General features: G+C 39.1%; 2 protein-coding genes across 2 annotated transcripts in view; both read left to right on the top strand.

Moving 5' to 3' along the window:
* Positions 1-9579, top strand: part of LOC131784172 (dynein axonemal heavy chain 7) — a 41430-nt gene extending 31851 nt beyond the window's left edge. Inside the window, exons 67-87 of the mRNA XM_059100973.2 lie at positions 193-421; positions 595-667; positions 1146-1253; positions 1570-1640; positions 1736-2014; positions 2378-2531; positions 2784-2917; positions 3124-3181; positions 3503-3636; positions 3712-3844; positions 4094-4296; positions 4523-4598; positions 4761-4939; positions 5042-5108; positions 5401-5493; positions 5602-5778; positions 6219-6380; positions 6659-6859; positions 6970-7131; positions 7544-8098; positions 8675-9579. Of these exons, the coding sequence (XP_058956956.2) occupies positions 193-421; positions 595-667; positions 1146-1253; positions 1570-1640; positions 1736-2014; positions 2378-2531; positions 2784-2917; positions 3124-3181; positions 3503-3636; positions 3712-3844; positions 4094-4296; positions 4523-4598; positions 4761-4939; positions 5042-5108; positions 5401-5493; positions 5602-5778; positions 6219-6380; positions 6659-6859; positions 6970-7131; positions 7544-8098; positions 8675-9316 (3890 nt within the window). The 3' untranslated portion in view covers positions 9317-9579. The remainder of the gene's footprint in view (positions 1-192; positions 422-594; positions 668-1145; positions 1254-1569; positions 1641-1735; positions 2015-2377; positions 2532-2783; positions 2918-3123; positions 3182-3502; positions 3637-3711; positions 3845-4093; positions 4297-4522; positions 4599-4760; positions 4940-5041; positions 5109-5400; positions 5494-5601; positions 5779-6218; positions 6381-6658; positions 6860-6969; positions 7132-7543; positions 8099-8674) is intronic.
* Positions 9580-13721: 4142 nt separating this feature from the next.
* LOC131784203 (homeobox protein DBX1) lies at positions 13722-19590 on the top strand. Its single transcript, XM_059101001.2, has 3 exons — positions 13722-14186; positions 18186-18308; positions 18832-19590. The coding sequence occupies exons 1-3, from the start codon at positions 13964-13966 to the stop codon at positions 19161-19163; spliced, it is 678 nt and encodes a 225-aa protein (XP_058956984.2). The 5' UTR covers positions 13722-13963; the 3' UTR covers positions 19164-19590.
* Positions 19591-20063: the final 473 nt, after the last annotated feature.

Here is a 20063-nt window from a genome sequence, read left to right as displayed (position 1 = left end):
TACCCGAAAGCCCTTGGATTTACCTCGGGCTCACGTAGGAAATCGTTGTTCTATTTTCGTGTGCTGAATTAATCTTCAAATTGATGTTCTGTTATGTATACAATTGCAAAACTCATCCTGAAATAAACTTTACTTAATAAGATTTGAACCTGAGACCCGAGAACTTCTCACTAAATTTGTTGCTGCTTTTAGGAAAGAAAATCGAGGACTTCTGGGGTCCTTCCAAGAAGCTGCTTGGCGACATGAATTTCTTAAAAAGTCTACAGAGCTACGACAAAGATAACATTGCACCAGCCATAATAAAGACAATCCGACAGAAGTACACCTCAAACCCTGAGTTTGATCCCGAAAAGATTAAAACAGCGTCCACCGCTGCAGAGGGTCTTTGCAAGTGGGTCGTCGCCATGGAATCCTATGACAAGTAAGTGACGCTTCTTTTTGTGTACAAATTGTATATTGTATTAAACCTTAAATGTGGTATGATATAACTTAGAATATAGCGAAATTTCAGTGTAATTTGAAATACATCAACCAAGAAATATGCGGTATTGTATTGGTGGAATGTAAACTGACCATCGTGATTGTGTTGTGCAGGGTGGCGCGGGTTGTGGCTCCTAAGAAGGCGGCACTGAAGGAGGCTGAGGCAGAGCTGTCTGTCGCTATGGAGGTAAGGCACTCTCATTTCCATCACTCTTATTTTCATACGTTGCTTTTAATGTCAGCCTTTTGTACAAAGGTGAGCTCGACGGGAGAAACTGAAGCCAGAAATATCAGATGGTTTGAGAGCTGGCACTTGAGCTATCTGCTGTTAAATCCACAATTTGTATTTTGGTATATTTCATTGTTGTTGTTACTTGTAACGGTTAATGAATTGAGTGTGGTGCAGTTTGATCTGAAATTAGAATTTTTTCAATATTCTCCCCCAATTTTTTAAGGAAAAAGTGCAATTTAAAGCAAGTATGGCTATTCGTGAATTTAATGCAGTGCTGAGGGCTAATTAAACTGTAAGGATGGGTACCTATTTTAAAATGCGTGTAACGAATTCGTTTATTTATTTGTGTATTTATCTCTGAGTTATCCGTTGAACAGAATTCTCATCAATTGAAGTGCCGACTGAACTATCGGTTATGTTTCTATGACTGCAGAGTTTGAATAAAAAGCGTGCAGCGCTTCGTGAAGTTCAGGACAAGCTGGCTCGATTGCAGGAGAAGTACGAAGCCAATGTGAAGAAGAAGGCTGATCTTGAAAAACAGGTACAAACACCCTTCTTATTCCCATCCTTATTTACTCATAGGACGCTAAGGACGTTACTGGTTCTAACTGTATGCAGGAATATGAAAGTGATATAAACCCTACCTCGCCAACGAGTTTTTGTAGAACAATTGTTAGAGAATATAACCTCAAAATTTAGAGGTCTTATGCTTGAGTTCTCATTGCTTACTGATATGTTTTCTTTGCACTTCTCTGAGACTCCTCTGATTTCCCCTAATTACTTGTTACAGGATTATTTATATACTCCTTATTTTGCCCTCTACTTGATTGGAGGTAACGAGTTTTGCCTGTTTACAGGTTGACCTTTGTACCAAGAAACTTGAACGCGCAGAGAAGTTGATCGGTGGACTCGGCGGAGAAAAAACAAGGTAGTTTTCCCTCCAACCTTTTTTCTTGATGATTTTTAGCATCATCTTCATTTAATTTCTTTGAATCTAATTGTTTTTTTAATTTTGGTTCAAAGGTGGACTGAAGTAGCAAAGCAGCTTGGTATCAAGTTTGAAAATCTGATTGGGGACGTTTTGGTATCATCCGGTGTCGTGGCGTACTTGGGCGCCTTCACGGCTGCCTTTAGACAAGAACAAACAGTGCAATGGGTCAATGCCTGTCGTAGCACCAATATCCCTTGTTCTGATGACTTCTCAGTCACAGGCACGCTCGGTGACCCTGTGAAGATAAGGGACTGGAACATAGCTGGCCTGCCAACTGACAGTTTCTCTATTGAGAATGGAATTATAATCAGGTACTGTGGATTAACTCAGGCGTGTTGTCCTTCAGTTTGGGTAGCATGTTTATCTCCTCACTGGTTGAGCAAATTTCACTCCTTTTGTCGTTTGCATTCAGTGTGTATGTTCTCCATCGTAAGCCATCCTTTTCCCTTCTTGGTTTGTTATTACTCCCTTTGCTTATGTCCTCCTTGCCGAGCAAACATTTTACAGTGCCTCTCAAATAAAGAGTACTTTAGCATTTCAACCATCGTGATACAGCCCGTGTTATGGTTGCCCTGGTTTTCCAAGCGGGAAACACCCAAACACAAACACGTTGCTCAATGTTTCCCTCCGTAGAACTTCTATCAAATGAGCTTGTTTTCCTTTCCTTTTCACAGCAATGCAAATCGTTGGCCACTGATGATCGATCCGCAGGGACAAGCAAACAAGTGGGTTAAAAATATGGAGAAGAAAAACAACTTACACGTCATTAAAATGACCGATGCTGATTATGTACGAACACTGGAGAACTGTATCCAATTTGGTACCCCGGTAGGTTGGCTACTCCTTTGCTATTTCCACAACGATGTTTACATTTACATGCCCAGTTTACATTTTCTGTGAATGTGAATTTTTTTCGTTTTTCCCTCTAAGCTGACTAAAAGATGAAATAGATAGTGAGAAAAAAATCAAGTTCATTTTTGCCGATGTGATCCCTAAATGCGCTGCTAGTACTCTGCAGATAGTTTTTCCGGTGATTTTGTGGGAATTCTCTCTTTACGCAGTATGGTGTTGCTATTTTAGGTTTTGTTAGAAAATGTTGGCGAGGAACTCGATGCACTATTAGAGCCGCTACTTTTGAAACAGACCTTCAAACAGGGCGGCAGTATCTGTATCAAGCTTGGCGATAGCGTCATTGAATACTCCAAGGATTTCAGGTCAGTTCTGTGAGGGAATTCTTATTGAGTCTTAGAGGTGATATTTGTAATAATGTTTGATGACTGTCGTTGAATTACGACTCTAGAGAGAAAAAACGAAAAACGATCAGGACGTCTAAGATTATCTCGTTCTGTACATAGCGAATAAAGGAAAGTTATTGATGGAACAAGTGATTACTCACTCTCCGCACTATTTCCATTTTAAGGTTTTACATAACAACGAAGCTCAGAAACCCACACTACCTTCCGGAGACGTCAGTCAAGGTAACTGGGGAAAGGTTACGTTTGCCTTGGTATTATAGATTTATTAATCGTTTTTGTTAACGTCAAGGTTTCAAATCGAATAAAACGGAGGTCATAATTTCTGAATCTCATGCGTTTGCTCGGAAACTCAATAGGTACAGGTAGGAAATATGCGTTAAAAAGGAACTTCAGTTTGGGTGCTTTCAGTTTGAAAATTTTGTCAGAATAATGAATGGCGCTTGACTTGTCAGCTATTGTTACCGTTTTCATGCCGTAGATACTTCGAAAAGAGTCTGACAATGTCACTTATTCAGCGTATATGTTACATATGTTTTTCTGTAGGTGACGCTGTTGAATTTCATGATCACACCTGAAGGACTTGAGGATCAGCTGCTTGGGATTGTGGTGGCACGAGAAAGGCCTGAGCTGGAGGAAGAGAAGAATGCACTGATTATACAAAGTGCAGAGAATAAGAGGTGCGTTCACCATACTAACATTGTGATGTTTGTAGTGTACGTAGCTCCTAACTTTGATTCTCTGTCTTAAAACAGGCAACTGAAAGAGATTGAGGACAAGATTTTGGAAGTGCTGTCTTCATCTGAAGGAAACATCTTAGAAGATGAGACTGCTATTAACGTTTTGTCCTCATCTAAGGTGTTAGCAAATGAAATCTCCGAAAAACAGGTCAGTCGACTTTCTGCTTTTCTGTTTGTGTCCACCTGCTCGTCTTTATTTCCGTCCTTTTCGTTCCATGTCTATTTTAAGTCTGTCTTCTGTCTGTCTGTCTGTCTGTCTGTCTGTATGTCTATCGGTCTCTATCTTACTTCACCCATTCATTATTTCACTGTCTATCAACTTACCGTTGTACCCCGATTTCTTAATTATTGTCGATCATGATGCTTTTTCTTGATAAGTAGTTTTATGTTTTGTCAGGCCATAGCAGAAGAAACGGAACAGAAGATTGACAACACACGTATGGGTTACACACCTATCGCTACTCACTCAGCAGTGCTGTTTTTCTCCATCGCTGACCTGGCCAATATTGAACCTATGTACCAGTACTCTCTTACTTGGTTCATCAATCTATTCATCATGTCTATTGACAATTCTGAGAAATCAGAAGTACTGGAACAACGGTAAGAAAAACTACATAAAATGTGCCCATGCCTTTTAGCTTTGTCATACCTCTATACCCTGCTTGTTCCTCGGTTAGCACCTGTAATTTAACGTGACAGCCTTATTTGACGATGCATTTTGTATTTCTGAGTAGACGAGAAGATCCTTGCTGTTCAAAAGGCTTAACTTAAGCCCGCTTTACTGATTATTGGTGAGAAACTGATAATGGCTGTTTTCCATCTACAGGCTGGAGAATCTAACGAATCACTTCACTTATTCTCTTTACTGCAATGTGTGCCGATCACTGTTTGAAAAGGATAAGGTGACAGAATTTTGATTTTCTTGTATTTAACATGGTTTTATCGCACATAAGAAATACGATATTTGCATTAACGATAATAAATGGACTTTCATAACATGTTTCTGATCCCAGTTTGTGAATTGTTCAAGCCCAGCTAATGTTATGGTCACCCTTGTTTTACAGCTCCTGTTCTCGTTCCTGTTGTGTGTCAACTTACTGAAAGGCAAAGGAGAAATATGTGATAATGAATGGCGTTTCCTATTGACTGGCGGAGTAGGCCTGGACAATCCTCATTCCAATCCGTCCACTTGGCTTCCCTCGCGGTCCTGGGACGAGCTGTGTAGGCTGGATGACTTATCAATGTACGTTGCTATACACAGAGCTCTGCAAATTTTTCTTTGACTATCCTTTCCCATGATCGCTGAATTAATTGACTCACCTTAACTTTCTTTTTGTTTATATAGGTTCAAAGGATTCCGACACAAGTTTCCCAAACACTTAGAAGGATGGAAAAAGATTTATGACAGTAATGTGAGTGATTTCTGTTTTTAATTAAGTTTTAGCTCTTTAACCAAGTTTCATATCAGGTATATGGTATATGCTCGTTTTCAGTATTGGACGGTGAGGGTATATTGTTCGTTAGAATTCGGGCTAATCAGGGAAAATTACACAGCGGACTTATCTAGTTTTGTTTCTGTATTGTTGTTTTTATTTTTCTTTGTCTGTTATTTTCATTTTTTTCTTTACTGTTTTGTTTCTTTTCTTTCAGAGGGGTTACTCTATTTTCTTGTCTTTACTCATTGTTGTGTTACTTTGCTTTCAGGAGCCACAAAATGAGCCTTTACCAGGAGATTGGGATGAGAAACTTGGCCAGTTTCAAAAAATGGTTATCCTGCGCTGTCTTCGACCTGACAAGGTCTGTTATAGCAGTCAATATCGACAAAATTTACTCGCGTCCTTTTTTTTTATGATATTATTTAGGTATATTTATAAACGTTGCATTGTTTTCCTTACTTGTTTTCAGATGACGCCCGCAGTTCAAGATTTTGTTACCGCTAAACTTGGTAAGCGTTTCATTGAGCCTCCACCATTTGACCTTGCCAAGGCTTTTGCTGATTCGAACTGCTGTGCGCCGCTCATCTTCGTTTTGTCTCCTGGCTCTGATCCAACTGCCGCCCTGCTCAAGTTTGCTGACGATCAGGTAAACTACAACGAAAGCTTCAGTCTTACACTCTTTATCTGCTTAGTTTTCATTGCTGAACAATAGAGTGAAGCTTACGAGACAATTAGATTGCTTGATTTTCAACTGAACGTGCAATCGCCCCAAGGTAATTGTTTGTGATGAGATACAACCGAATGATCAGTCATCCCTCCCGAGAGGAGATTGTCCTGCAAGTCTTTCTTATGAAGTATTCAGTCCCTCGTCTATGTTAAAGGTGTTGCCGTTGTTGTTATAAATGGCCTTAGCAAGTCATTTTCAAGGCAGCACGAAAGACGAGTTATATGAGACAAGTTGATCGGCAATTGTTGACACGGTCATGTAGTGCTATCTATTTTACAAGTGTTTGCGAGATTCTACATTATCAACAATTTTTTAGACCGCCTGCACTAAGGGCTAATGTATTTTGTCTGTCATGATAGGGCTTTAGTGGATCCAAGTTGAGTTCTTTATCGCTCGGTCAAGGCCAGGGTCCAATTGCCATGCGTATGATAGAGAAGGCCGTCAAAGACGGCACCTGGGTAGTGCTGCAGAACTGTCACTTGGCCACATCATGGATGCCTACACTGGAGAAAGTTTGTGAGGTTAGAACCGAATATCATGTTGTAAGTTTAATACAAGGTAGCTAGCAGGATCATCTTAAATTAAACTTTTAATGAAAGAAAATATGAACTCTTCCCTTCCCACTCATTCCACGTCTGTGCGAGACTTTATGAGCGCTTTGATGTTTAGATCACTCATTCTTACTCACTTGAACAAATTCAGCTTTGTTCTAAATAATCAAGCTTGTATTTTGTATCATTGCTGCACAACAGATTTTGACTGACATGGTTAAACATTTGCTTTGTTTCCTCTTTTGAAGGAACTGAACCCAGACACGACGCACCCTGATTTCCGTTTGTGGCTCACAAGTTACCCGTCACCAAACTTCCCAGTGTCTGTACTTCAGAATGGTGTCAAGATGACCAACGAACCTCCTAAAGGACTGCGTTCAAACGTCATTCGCTCCTACCTGAGTGACCCTATCTCAGACCCAGAGTTTTTTACGACATGCAACAAACCTGTAAGTAACAACTGAAAATAAGTTAGATACTTTCTACAACTTCTTGATCACTGTTCAAGGTGATGGTCTGTCAAATTCTTGACCATTTGTCTTTACTCTTCATCTTCCAGCGCGAGTTCAAAAAAATGCTGTATGGTTTGTGCTTCTTCCACGCCATCGTTCAAGAGAGGCGGACGTTTGGTCCCTTGGGTTGGAACATTCCTTACGAATTCAATGAGACTGACTTGAGGATAAGTGTGCGACAGCTGCACATGTTCTTGAATAAATATGATGTAAGTATTTTTGCCTCTAGTTACTACTGAGCAACTCTGTTAAAATCCTTCAACCTCAAACAGCCTCGCGATGGGTTTTGCATCTTAGAAAATCTAGCCAAGCTTTCGGCAAAGTGGTTTTCAATCCGTTTAAATCTTCGTCAGCAGCAGCCATTCTTGTTCCTTGTCAGGTTGACATAACCTCTGCTGTATTTTACGATCCGAAGGGGCTTACATTTTGTGTTCTCCCTCTAGTTTGAGGTGCTTTGTGCCTCAAAGGGTACTCTTTAATAACGACGTAGACAATAAACAAGGAGGCCTTCTTTGTTGCTTTACACTTTAACAAATAAAGAGCGCAGGTCTGTTTTTAAATATTTGTAGTTGTGCCTTTCATGAGTCATCAACAACTTTTCCTGTATTTTTTAAATTGCAGGAAGTCCAGTTTGCTGCTCTGTCGTATCTGACCGGAGAGTGTAATTATGGCGGCCGAGTGACTGATGATCGTGACAGACGGACCTTGCTGACCATCTTGGACAAGTTTTACACCTCGGACATCATAAACAACGAAGATTACAAGTTTTCTCCCAGTGGCAATTACTTTGCCCCTAAAGAGGGAGAATACGAGACTTACATCGATTATTCACGAAGCCTGCCGTTGATAACCCACCCTGAAGTGTTTGGTATGCACGCTAATGCTGACATTAGTAAAGATCAGCAAGAAACTAATCTTTTGTTCAACAGCATCCTGCTTACTCAGTCCCGAGCTTCTGCCAAGGGGGGAAAGTCAGAAGACGAGGTGGTGTATAGTGTGGCAGCGGACATCTTGGAGAAGCTTCCGCAGAACTTTGACACTGAGGCTGCACTACGCAAGTTTCCCACCACCTACACACAGAGTATGAACACAGTGCTTGTACAGGAGATGGTAAGATTCAACAGGCTCACAGAAGTAGTGCGGTCCTCGCTTATAAACATACAGAAGGCCATCAAGGTACGCGGTATTCAGACTCTTTAAAGTTTAACTTTCCGAATAGCCCTGAGGTGCTAGAGGTAAATTCCCAAGTTGTTAGTAAGTTGACAGAGATAATGGAGGAATACTGCTAATTCTCTGAAAACGGGAACTTTCAGAATCAGCACTGAGTGTTCATCCCATAGTGGATAATTAGGTTGTTAGAAACTGACAGAGAGTGCAGTGAGAGTGACCGACTCCAAGTTTACGTATAAGAGGACTGACTGTTTTAAAGAAAAGTGCGGAAGCAAAACTTTTTTGGGAAGCGCAAGGAACCCAAAACAGAGTGATATAAGATTAATTTTATTCAAGAGTCTAGTGATTAAGCATACATACTCATGAGAGAATCAGCTGTAACTTTTGCACCAATAATTATTAAAATAACGGACAGAGATTGTCAAAACTATTATTCCCAATTCAGATAACTTGTGTGATATCGTTATATTCGTGATCATCTTTTTGCAGCTTTTTTAAGGGTTGGCAATAAATCTCATCTAAAGTACACTTAGCGGCGAAAGTAAGCCAAACTAAAACTCATCATGTTCTTGTTTTTTCAAGGGATTGGTGGTGATGTCGTCTGAATTAGAGGAGGTCGTGAGTGGCATTCTAAAAGGAAAAATCCCAGGCCTATGGATGAAGAAGTCGTACCCATCACTCAAGCCTCTCGGCAGCTATGTTAATGACCTCATAGCCCGACTGAAATTCCTTCAGGAATGGTATGATAATGGCGCACCTCCCGTGTTTTGGGTGTCTGGATTTTTCTTCACCCAGGCTTTCTTGACTGGTTCAAAGCAGAACTATGCAAGAAAATACACCATTCCCATTGATTTGTTGACCTTCGACTTCGAGGTTCTTGAAGACAAGACATACGACACCCCACCTGAGGACGGAGTGTACGTGAATGGCTTGTTCATGGAAGGTTCCCGCTGGGACAGAGAGAAAAAAGTGATAGGCGAGTCTCACCCTAAAGTTTTGTACGATAACATGCCTGTGATGTGGCTGAAGCCCTGCAAGAAGGAGGGTGTTGTAGACAGACCACACTATGTTGCCCCTGTGTACAAGACAAGCGAGAGACGTGGAACACTCTCCACCACAGGACACTCAACCAACTTTGTAATGGATATGCGCCTGCCGTCTGACCAGCCGCAGTCGCATTGGATCATGCGTGGAGTGGCTCTTTTGTGCCAGTTGGATGATTAAGTAATTTAACTGTGTGATAATTCACCTTGCATATAGTCAGTCACCCAATACGTTATATTTAATTTTTTTTTCTTACTCAATACTCTTTATGAGACGTTTGTAATACGATTGTACAGATATTTTCTCTTCATTACTGATAGAACTGGATGGACGTGTGCAAACAGAAGACTTCGAGTGAACTTATCTCGTTAATGTGGTAACTAAGTGCCTAAGATGGCTGTTGTTCAGAGAAAAATTTCACATTAAAATGTTTTCTCTCACAAGTGTGGCTTACTGTTGCCTGGATCAGATACTTTGGTTCCAATCTACATTTTGAATCTTTTGGTGGCGAAATTCTCAAAAGTAGAAAAAAAATTACTTCGAAACCTAAATTTGCAATTTCGAGAACACATCCAACGGCATCGCTTACTTAAATAAACTTTAAACAGACTGGTTACTAAAATGGTGTTTTCCAGGAAAAAAGAAGTACTTGATAAAATGTTTTTCTCTGAAGGCACAGAGGCCTCGAATGTAGTCCGTGGGTACTTACACTGCATGTTCTGAATGAGTAACATTTCCAGTTTTGGAAAGTTCAACACTTGATCGCAAGGTACAAGACAATCAGCGTGATTGTTTTCCTGGTTTAGAGACAGGTTTGTATCTTTCTTTCATTTACATATTGTAATATTTAAGTCAGTTTCACGAATGCTCTGACTTCCGTAACCATTTTATCAAACATCCTTCAGTTCTAATAATATTAAGATCCCACCTTGAATGAAGCATCTTTGAGTAGTTCTTAAAAGTTAACAAAGGCAACTAATAGCGAACGCAGTTGCTCCTGTCTTTTCTGATTTTCTAGTTTTTCAATTATCTAACGGTATAAGGTATCATGAAAGCGACCAGCAGAAGCAACAACCAATTGTTAATGTGTGTCTCAGTTGCTGTTGTGTCTTAAGGTGGAACGCCTATAATCGTTATTCTATCATCTTGTTACTCGGTTTCAATATGCCTAACCTCTCAAGAGGCTATCCAGATACTTTGTTTTTACACAGATGGACTTAATTCCCTGAGGGAAGCCCTCCCGAATTTTAAAATGATAAGAAATTTGCATACCGCATGCTTACCTTGAGATCTTTAAACCAACAATATCTTTTTACTCGAGATTTTAAGGCAGCACGATCAATCTCGTACGATGACGTCCTCAACAAATGACCTATAGGTAGTTCCATGACTCGAGCAGGAACCGTGCTGTGTGGCGACAAAGTATGTTATGACATACTGCAATCCACTTCAAAACAAGTGTTGCTAAAACAACTGTTCTACCGAAACAGTTGGCTGCATCATGGAGCTCATTTTAAGAAAACCTTGTAAATAATAAATATGAGTTTCTAGGGAGCGCCAGATACATTGAAGATGCCAGAGATCGCGTGTAACATCTGTCAGTCATTATTCTGCCACTATGTAAATGACTTTTCGTCGCACGCTGAACAAAATCAATTTATTGTGATATTTTCATACAAGGTTACTAATTCTTTGATTTGAATACGTGTTTTGATTTTCATTTAATAAAGCTAAAGGAAATTCAAAAGATGAGGCAAATCTGATGTGAAAATTTTTCCGAATTTGTTTTTGTTTCTTGGTTCATACGGTTGAATTTCTAGGATAGAAGGACACCTGCCATCATACAACAATGAGCCTTGTGTGATCACTTACCCTATATGTCATAGAAGAATAAAAATATTACCATTCTTTTCTCTTCCCGTAATATCACATTCTAGTAAATGGCGGCAAAATTACCCAGTTGCATTTCGACTGGTCTATCTCAAAGACGATGCTACAGCATGGAAAAGGCCGAGAATGCGTACGAGTTACCTAAAGGAAAAGCTCCTGAGATAAAGAATGACCCCGACTCAAAAGCCTCAGGCTTGACGTACGATGAGGGTCGAATATATTCAACGTCGGCTCCACCGATGCCGTCTGATGAAGAAAATCGTCCCGATGACATGGACTTTGATACAGACGGTGAACAATCCACCGTTGAATTAACAGGAAGTTTAACAGATTTGAGCCAGGCCGACTTTAGAAAGTTACAGGTAGGAAAGCATACGCTCCAGCTGCCGACACTCCATTCGTCCTCAAAGAAATGCCGAGTAAACAACGACGTAAACAAATAACACATAAAGGAACACAAACAAAAAGGCTTTTATATCACCACTCAACGAACGTGATCTGCCCAAGTGAGATATACTTAGAAAATCGTCTTCAGTTCGGAAGAAAGGATATTTCACTGAATAATTTCAATCACGCGTTGAAATTAAGTAAAAATAGGTTATTTCTTATTCAAATAATGCATTATTCTGATATTGCGTAATAACGGAATTTATATAAAGGAAACAAAATCTTTGATATTCTTTCCTTATGTCTGTGAATAAAATCTTTGTATTTGCAGTGCAGGCTGCAATAAAATTGAAACCTAAAGCCTAAGATTGTAATAAGCAACATGCTATCTGTGCACTCTAAGATCAAATGGTGGAACTTTTAAATCTTGGCAGAAAATTGAGAAAATATCAATTTTAAGGGGGGTAAGTTTCTAAAGAAACTGTCATGCTGGGTCGGTGGGAGAGTATAACAGGTAATTTAGTGTTAACAACAGAGTTGAAAACGTAAATTAACCACTGTAAAGAGTAAAAAAGCTGACGTTTCGAATGTTAGCCCTTCGTCTATCGCTCTGACGAAGGGCTAAAGCTCGAAACGTCAGCATTTTTACCCTTTACGGTGGTTAATTTACGTTTTCAACTCGGTTGTTAACACTACATTACATATCAATTTTAAGTCAAGCTAAGCGGCTGTCAGTTCTAAGTGCATGGAAGGAAACGAAAGATCTCATCACAATTCTTTATTTTCTAGTTTATTTTCTCACCTAACACGTTTTCATGAGCAGCGGTAGGTTAGATGAAAAGCTTTTTCCCCTGGTGGCTGAATAGGAAACTTCATAAACAGACTTCATTCCACCGTCCCTTGAGTCCTTGTTAATTTTTCCTCACAGGCACGTTTTGATCTATCGTAACCCGACGAGGGGCAAAAAAAGTTCCAAAAATAGACAGTTGTAACGAAAGTCGTTACAGAAGAAGCTTGGTTTAAGATACTAAACAGTAAGTACACTCACCCTTGCATGGTGTTACAAGCTTCACGGGAGAGCCTTCGATCAGTCTGGCCAGCAAGTTTCCCCGCGGGGAACCTGGGCGTAACAACGGGCTAAGTGAAAATACTTGAATTTCACATGCTGATTTAATTGGCTGAACAAAAAGAGAAAATGATTGACTTAGATGTACACGAGGATCCACTATGGTGTAGCTACTGTTCCATTTGTTTGCCTGCATTATCTTGCTTTAACAACAATCGGATGCTTGGTTTCCATAAAGCATTAACAGATTTGTTGAACGTTTTAACAATACTCATATTGTGATCTTGTCGGCTACTGTTCTTTAACTGCCACTTGTTTTGCGCACACTATACATTTTTCAAATACTTGTCTTCAACTGAGCTACCTAACTTGCCTCATCTTGATTCGATCTAAGCAGAAAAATGTTTCAACACACATGATGAGAAACAGTCTCAGATCAAAGTTAAAAAATTTCTGAGAGACAAAAAAGTTTTCAAAATTACCAAAATGAAATACCGGAATATCGAATCGAACTTGTTTGCCTAATCTATAAACAAATGGCCTACAGTCAAGCTGGATCTTTTATCTATACTAATGTGTTTACACTTCAGCCTATTCTGATGCAAAAAACGTCACTCGTCTTTGTGTTCCAGAAATGCTTCTGTCACCGTACGTTCAGGAAAAGGAAAATATGAATTAGAAAGAAAACAGTGAACAGCTTCAAAGATTTCCGCTTGTTAATGGAAAATGCGAAATTAATGTCTAATCTCAATTTAATCGAACCGAAAAGATCGAAAAGTTTACTCGCAATAATGTTTCTACTAGATCTTGATCAGACTTTGGCTTGGTGTGTGGGGCGCTTAATATAACTTCTAATTGAGTTATATGCGATTACTTTCCAAACAGATTGGCGTTAAAATATACGATGTGTTAACTATAGCGTCATGAGTAAGGCTTCGATAACGCCATGCTCTGATTGGCATGCCGGGGTCACACACTAAGCTTGTAACATGTTATTAAACGACCTTCAGGGATCTGATACTCCATATATGCAGTTATCCTGATCTAATAACCTTAACCAGTTTTCGTGATATTAGCAACAAAGTATCCATTAGGTTTTCTTTTTCTTTGTTTGAAGTGATGTTAACATATCAATGCCAAGAACAGTCCCTATCACAAAGTCGGCAAGTAATTCGTTATAGTAATGATGAGTTCAGTTCAATTCTCGCCACTGATCGCAGAACATTATAACTAGGGCGAATTACATTTAATCCTAAAGCGCTCGTCGTAATTTGCCATTTGATGAGCAAAAGTAAAGATAATAAAAATCAACAAATCAACGCTAATGGATAAAAACGTGACGGTCAACAAAGACGTGTCAACATATCGAGCCACAAGACAGAGGTTTTCCACTCAGCCGACCGACGAACTACAGGCCACGCTCAGCTTAAACAGTTTAACAGTTTTGTTCGCGTGGCAGTGAACATCAGACTTCAATAAACTCAATGAACCTGGATCAAAGACAAGAAGACAGGCCCAGAGTATCGTCATTTCTCATAGATGACATTTTAGCACCACAGACTGTCCCTACAACACCACAATGTCCCGGTGCTAAGCCGATCGCAGCAGTAGAACAGCCCAGCTCTTCACAAAACTCCACGCAACTCACTGATAACCGCTCACATTTGTGTCCGCAACCCTTGGATTCAACTTTGCTGACATGCTACGGTAAAGTATACTGTATTTTATTCCACGATAACTCGGCTCTGAGTTCAGTTTTTACATAGTTCGCTTTACATATAAAGTAATACAATGACACATATAAACTCGCACAAAACTGTCTTCAGTGACTCAGTGCGTTGTTTTCTTTTAATTGTAATATCACTGTTAAGACATGTTCACTGTTAAGGGTGAGTCTCATTTATATTTTAGCGGATACTTGATAAAATTAATCGCTTTATCGGAGGATTGTTGTGAATTTGGAAACTTCATGTTTGTTTTAAGTGCACCAAGTCTAACATGAATCAAATGTTCTCTTTTTATTTGTTTACCATATATTTTCATGATTTTAAACCTGCAATGATGGAAGCACGCTTACGCACATTATTCAACTTGTAAGATGAACTTTACAACTGACAAATGGTGCATCCAACGGCAAATATCGTGTTGCAGAGCTCAAGTGCTTTCAGTAGGGTCCGTCAGATATCGTCTTGCTCGTCTATAGATACTGTAAGAGGTTTGTAAGATACCCCGGGTACGAAAGCCTTAAGATGTCGTCATTTTGTCAGTTTTTAACACCGTATCAGTAGAGATTGCTTCTTACATTATAACCGATAGAGATGACGTGAACAGCTCTCCTAGAGCACGACTTGCTGGAAGGACAAGACTTATCGTCGTTGTAGAGATGTCGCTTCTCAAAACACTTTGGTTTGGAGTCTAACCAATCGTTCCTACTTGTTATATATATGGCGTGTCTATAGATTTGATAAACTATACACACAATTGAAAATTTTCTCCGTAGCGAAAGACTTTGTCTGCCGCTACATTTTCAGCCGAATGTCACTAAACTGGGCGGAAGTGTTTTAACAGTATTGTGAGGTCAGGAAGAGCAAAGATCAGATTAACATCAAATGATACGTCCGAGATTTCTTCGTAGATATCTTCTTCTTTCTGTGAATTTTTTTGTTCGTAAATTACATCATATTTCACTCTTTATTTTTCAAAAAGTAATTCAGGGAAATATTACTTTGTTTATTACAAATTTTAAAAAAAGTTCCTGGTTTGACTTTCTCTTTTCTTTTATTCGCAAATCCCACACAGAGTTCGAGGCAAAAAACAAACCTGAGCCACGTTAAAACACAAGCGTTCATTAAAACTGAGCTGATTATTCATGTTTGTCATAATATGCGTCTATTAATTTGGACGGCATCAAAGAATAGTCAAGCAGTATAAATACCGCCGGAGATCTTACCAACACACAATTCCCATTCTTGGTTTCCTAGGTTGCATTTCGTGATGGTCTCCAAAAATGTCGCAAGTTCTACCGGCAAAACTGAATTAATGCCCAGATAAACTCGCGCCGATCTAGAACTACTTTCGCTCTTTATCGAATTACACCCGCAAATATTCTGAACGTGTTTGCTTTTTCCTGTTCGATTAACGTCCCTGCATGGAATTTTAGCTTTGGAGCGGTCGTGTTTCTTCCTTCGACTGCTTGCACGTATTTAGCGTCACGAACTTATGTCAGTGTTATTAGTTGGGGCCAGAAGAAGAGAGACCTAACTGAGATATAGATCCCATACTAGGGTTCGTTCACGTTAAGGCGTAGTTTACGACAGTTTGTCATGGATGAAGCCAAAAACGTCAGAACTAAAGAAGAAATCTTGCTCAACATTTTTCAAACTGAACGAGTTATGTTCCGGACACAGATTGTTGCTGGAGTGATTAAGGATGATAGCAGGTCCGTCCTTTCATTTTATGCTTCACTAACCATTAAAACAAAACGCAGTTAGGTACGGCCCTTTACTGAACTATACTAATAAAGGCATCATGCTTTCTTTAAAATGAAACATTTAACACACATTTTTGTATGAAACCTGATAAACTATTCACATAAAATTGCGTCGCAGAAAGTCGAGTAATACTGAGTAAATTATCGATAAAAAACTGCATGATAATTATTTTGGAGAAAAATGATGAGGCTTATTAAAATGCCACATCCTAGTCAAGGATTCTAATAAATCAAAGTAACCCCTGAAACATTCACTCAGGAAAGATCAAGTGTATCCCTTTTTTCACGCCTAAAATGATTAAGGACAAACGAGCATCTTCGCCGGAAAAATCCCTTAAAAAAAACTTGCAAAAGGAACGCATTTATTGAAATGCTTATAAAAACTAAGAAATTGTGTTTCGGTTTCTAACGACGAATAAAAGCTCCAGCGCTGAAAAACGATACAACAAAATGATTCAGTTAGACTCAGTAACATGATTCATTGTGGATCATTTAATTCCATCCTTATCACAAAGCTGTATACACAACTGGATGTCCCTTTGACACATTTCAATTTTATCATATCAGCCCTTCTTGCTTGTCGGTTTTTCTTTGAAGTATGTTTTATTTCTGACAACATTTGAACCCGACTTGCTAATTTCGTGTCTTACATTTTGATGATCAATATGGCTGCGATTGCTTTGGAGGTCAACTTATCTTATTATCTACGCGAGCAGTTAAGAGACCATAACTCTAGAGAATTACCAACAAACAAATTGCGCTCGAAAACATATTTGTCTTTCAAATATATGATTGAGTTACACCAATTTATTAAAGATCTTAGCCAAGCCTCGGCAGTATATTTTCTTTAAAAATGTCGCTCCAGTTCAACGTTTTTTTAACTGTTTGTTCCCTTTTCAACCGGGTAGTTTTTGTTCCTCAGTATTGTTCACTGCTTTGTTTTCACAAGCTAAAAGCATTAATGGACACATTCCTGTCTTCCCTCAAAGAAAAACAAATAGTGTATGCGCAAAGAAAGAGACGGTATGGTGTTAAACAGGGCCATCATAGAACTGGCAATAGTATTAGGAGACACCTTAGATGTATACCTCAGCTGTGTAGTAACAGCATCGCATCAAAATGACATAATCTAATTGATTTTTCCCAAAAGAATGTCAACACGGGGTAAGGGTCTTTTAGATAAGTGAAGAAAAAACCGTGAATTGTTGCCCTTAGAAACCTTAGAAGAGTTGTGCTGAAAACTGCGGAAAGAAATTACTTTTATCCATGATAATACAACTTGCGGCGATAATGATCTTGTGTTTTTACTCCTTTACAATTTATGATTGCAAAAAATAGTGAATCATGTTTTTCTGTGCATTACTTACTCACTGTGTTCAATGAAGTCAGTTGCTGATTATGGTAGAATTCATCCATTGGTTCTGGGGATGATTTAACGGTAGACATTAAATTATTACTATGTTGGGAAGAAAAGCATTTGGCACGATCAGGTCTTATGGGCAACCTTATTCTAGGAGTTACAGCGTAGACAACCAGTGTTTGCTGAATTCGACTGATTTGGTACTTCACAGTTCCATCAGAACATGCCCAAGGCCGAAATAGAGGAATAAAACATGAGGTAGTAGTACGAAAGGCGGTTATGCTAAACTAGAGTTACAATTCAAAATTACTTTGGACTATTATTGTGTAAAACCAAATGTTCCTAGACGGAAGAAATTAGAGGAAAATGAATGTAAACAATGTCTGAAAATCGACAAAAAAAATCTAAGGATTCTAATAACCCTTGGTTCAGGCGCTGTGGTTTTTGGCATCTGTAACAAACTCTGATTTGATACAACTTGTTGGCCGGGACTCAGAGAATCACTCTGAAAATGTCATATAGGAATTGATTTCATCGAATGCGCATGCAATGGTAAAATACATTCGGAGCACTAAATCTTTGTATTATTTTGCTTCCAAAGAGAAAACGCCCAAAGTGGATATAACGGCGTGTTAGCAACACAGGTTGATAAGAATATGGCCAGGTTCATAGCCACTAAGGATAACTAGTCACCATTATTTCATCTCGCAGCATTGTCATGGGAGATACATAATCAAAATTACCATAGCAGTTTCAAAATTATATAAAAAAAAAAATGCTGCTCATTAACACCTAAAAGAGAACATTTCATTGGTCACAAAGTATATAAAAAGAATGTAAATCTTTCACATTCCAGGATCTCCCTGTCATGTGGCTCGGCACCCTTACTATTGGAGACCCCCATACACGTGTTATTCACCAGCTCATGGTTACAAATGCAATCACAGTGCTAATTCTCCTCTCTACTGTGCGTCTTCAGGTAAGCTGCACATTATGAAGTTAGTTAGCAGGATCCTCAGCTAACTCGAGTCGAAGAAATATGTCAGAACGCATGGAAACAGAAGGATTTATAAAGGCTTGATGATTAATTGAAGCGAAATGTGATATTTTGGCCTAACACACCTCGTCATCGATATTTTCATTTAATCCGATTAACAAATATATTATGTGTTGTCGTACTTATCACAAATGACGTCAAAATGTAGTAAAAACAAAACAATGGCACACGAAGCGCAGCCGAGTGTGTCACTGATGTTCTTACCGCAATTTTAACGTCTTCTGTGACCTATTACAGACCTACGGCAACATGGAATCTGCTCTTCATAATAAAAAAGCAAAATATCGTTAATGGTAACGTCATCCAATAGATCACAAGTGAGAACATCAGCCAATCAAAATGCATGTGTAATTTAGCTTATCATAGAAATCCGCATATCTTAGCTGACGTTGTGTGATAACATAGTAAGATAAAATGAGAAGAGATCTATGCTTTTTCTCCACAGATCTCTTCATTAACCGTAACAGACATCCGTCAACTTCTTCAGAATCTTATACACAGTCTATTCATGAACAATCACGGTCGCGAAGGCCTAGAAGACCCTGGACACGAGCAGTGTTTTCTAACTTACAGCGCAAGGGACTTGAAAAGCGTTTTCAGGTTCAAAAATACCTGACAAAAGCAGATAGACATCAGTTAGCGTCTATGTTAGGCTTGTCAGATAATCAGGTCAAAGTGTGGTTTCAAAACAGGAGAATGAAATGGAGGCAAGAAGCCAGAGAATCTGTTACTAGTACGAACAATGACACACATGATCTCGAGGAGGAAGAAACTTAGCAAAGCCTCCGACAACTTTAAAACTTATTTAATAAAGACTTCGTGCGCTGCGTCAAAATTTCTGAATCTCATCAGCTGATGGAGGATTGTGTTTTACACCAAAGCCGTGAATTTCATGTGTTCATGAGTTAACTGCTCTTTTCCAACATTCGGGAATTCTAAACATTAATTATAACCTGGCCATGACTTATTTAAATTGTCTTTTCAATTTGAAAGATGAGTTAGATTTATTAACATTGCCATGGGGACAGTAAAAAAAGGTTTTAGCTGCCTCTGCGTTCGTTGCACTTTTAAAGACTGTCGTTACGACTATATTTAGCACGTCGTTTAAATATTCAAAATGCAGGAGTCTTAGTCCGTAGTTTTACGACAGATAAAAACGCCCTACATGCTATCGAAGGAAATAAAAATTCTTCATACCCAATTCAGCTGTGCCTCGTGCATGATTGCACACGCGAAAGCCACTGCATACGTTTATTTACCAACTAGCTTCCAGAATCCTCTCTGTTTCTCCCTAACTTTTCTTGAGGGGGAAGGGAGGGAACCTTGGGTTCGAGGTTGTCTCTTATCCGTATGAAGATGAGAAATTAATAGAACAGAGGGAGGATCGTGCAGTTGGTTGGACGTGTTAATTTAAAAAAAGCTTACTATCACGGCCAGTCAGTCTTTTATTCATAGCCAATATTTGCATATTACTATTGTTTATCTATAAACATGTCCACTCACACATACGATGGTCCGCCTGTGATAAAACACCGCTCTCAATTGAACACTGCAGATGAAAGCAAAATTAGCTATAAAAGTCAGAATCAGTCAATTTGATGAGGCGTTTAAACCAGAAATTTACGAAGAAATGACACATCGGGTGAAGCTCTTGAACGTACTAGTTCCTGGTTGTAA

The sequence above is a fragment of the Pocillopora verrucosa genome, chromosome 13, assembly GCF_036669915.1.
Source record: "Pocillopora verrucosa isolate sample1 chromosome 13, ASM3666991v2, whole genome shotgun sequence".
NCBI classification, from domain to species: Eukaryota; Metazoa; Cnidaria; class Anthozoa; order Scleractinia; family Pocilloporidae; genus Pocillopora; species Pocillopora verrucosa.
This window is presented reverse-complemented; position numbering and strand designations above follow the sequence as displayed.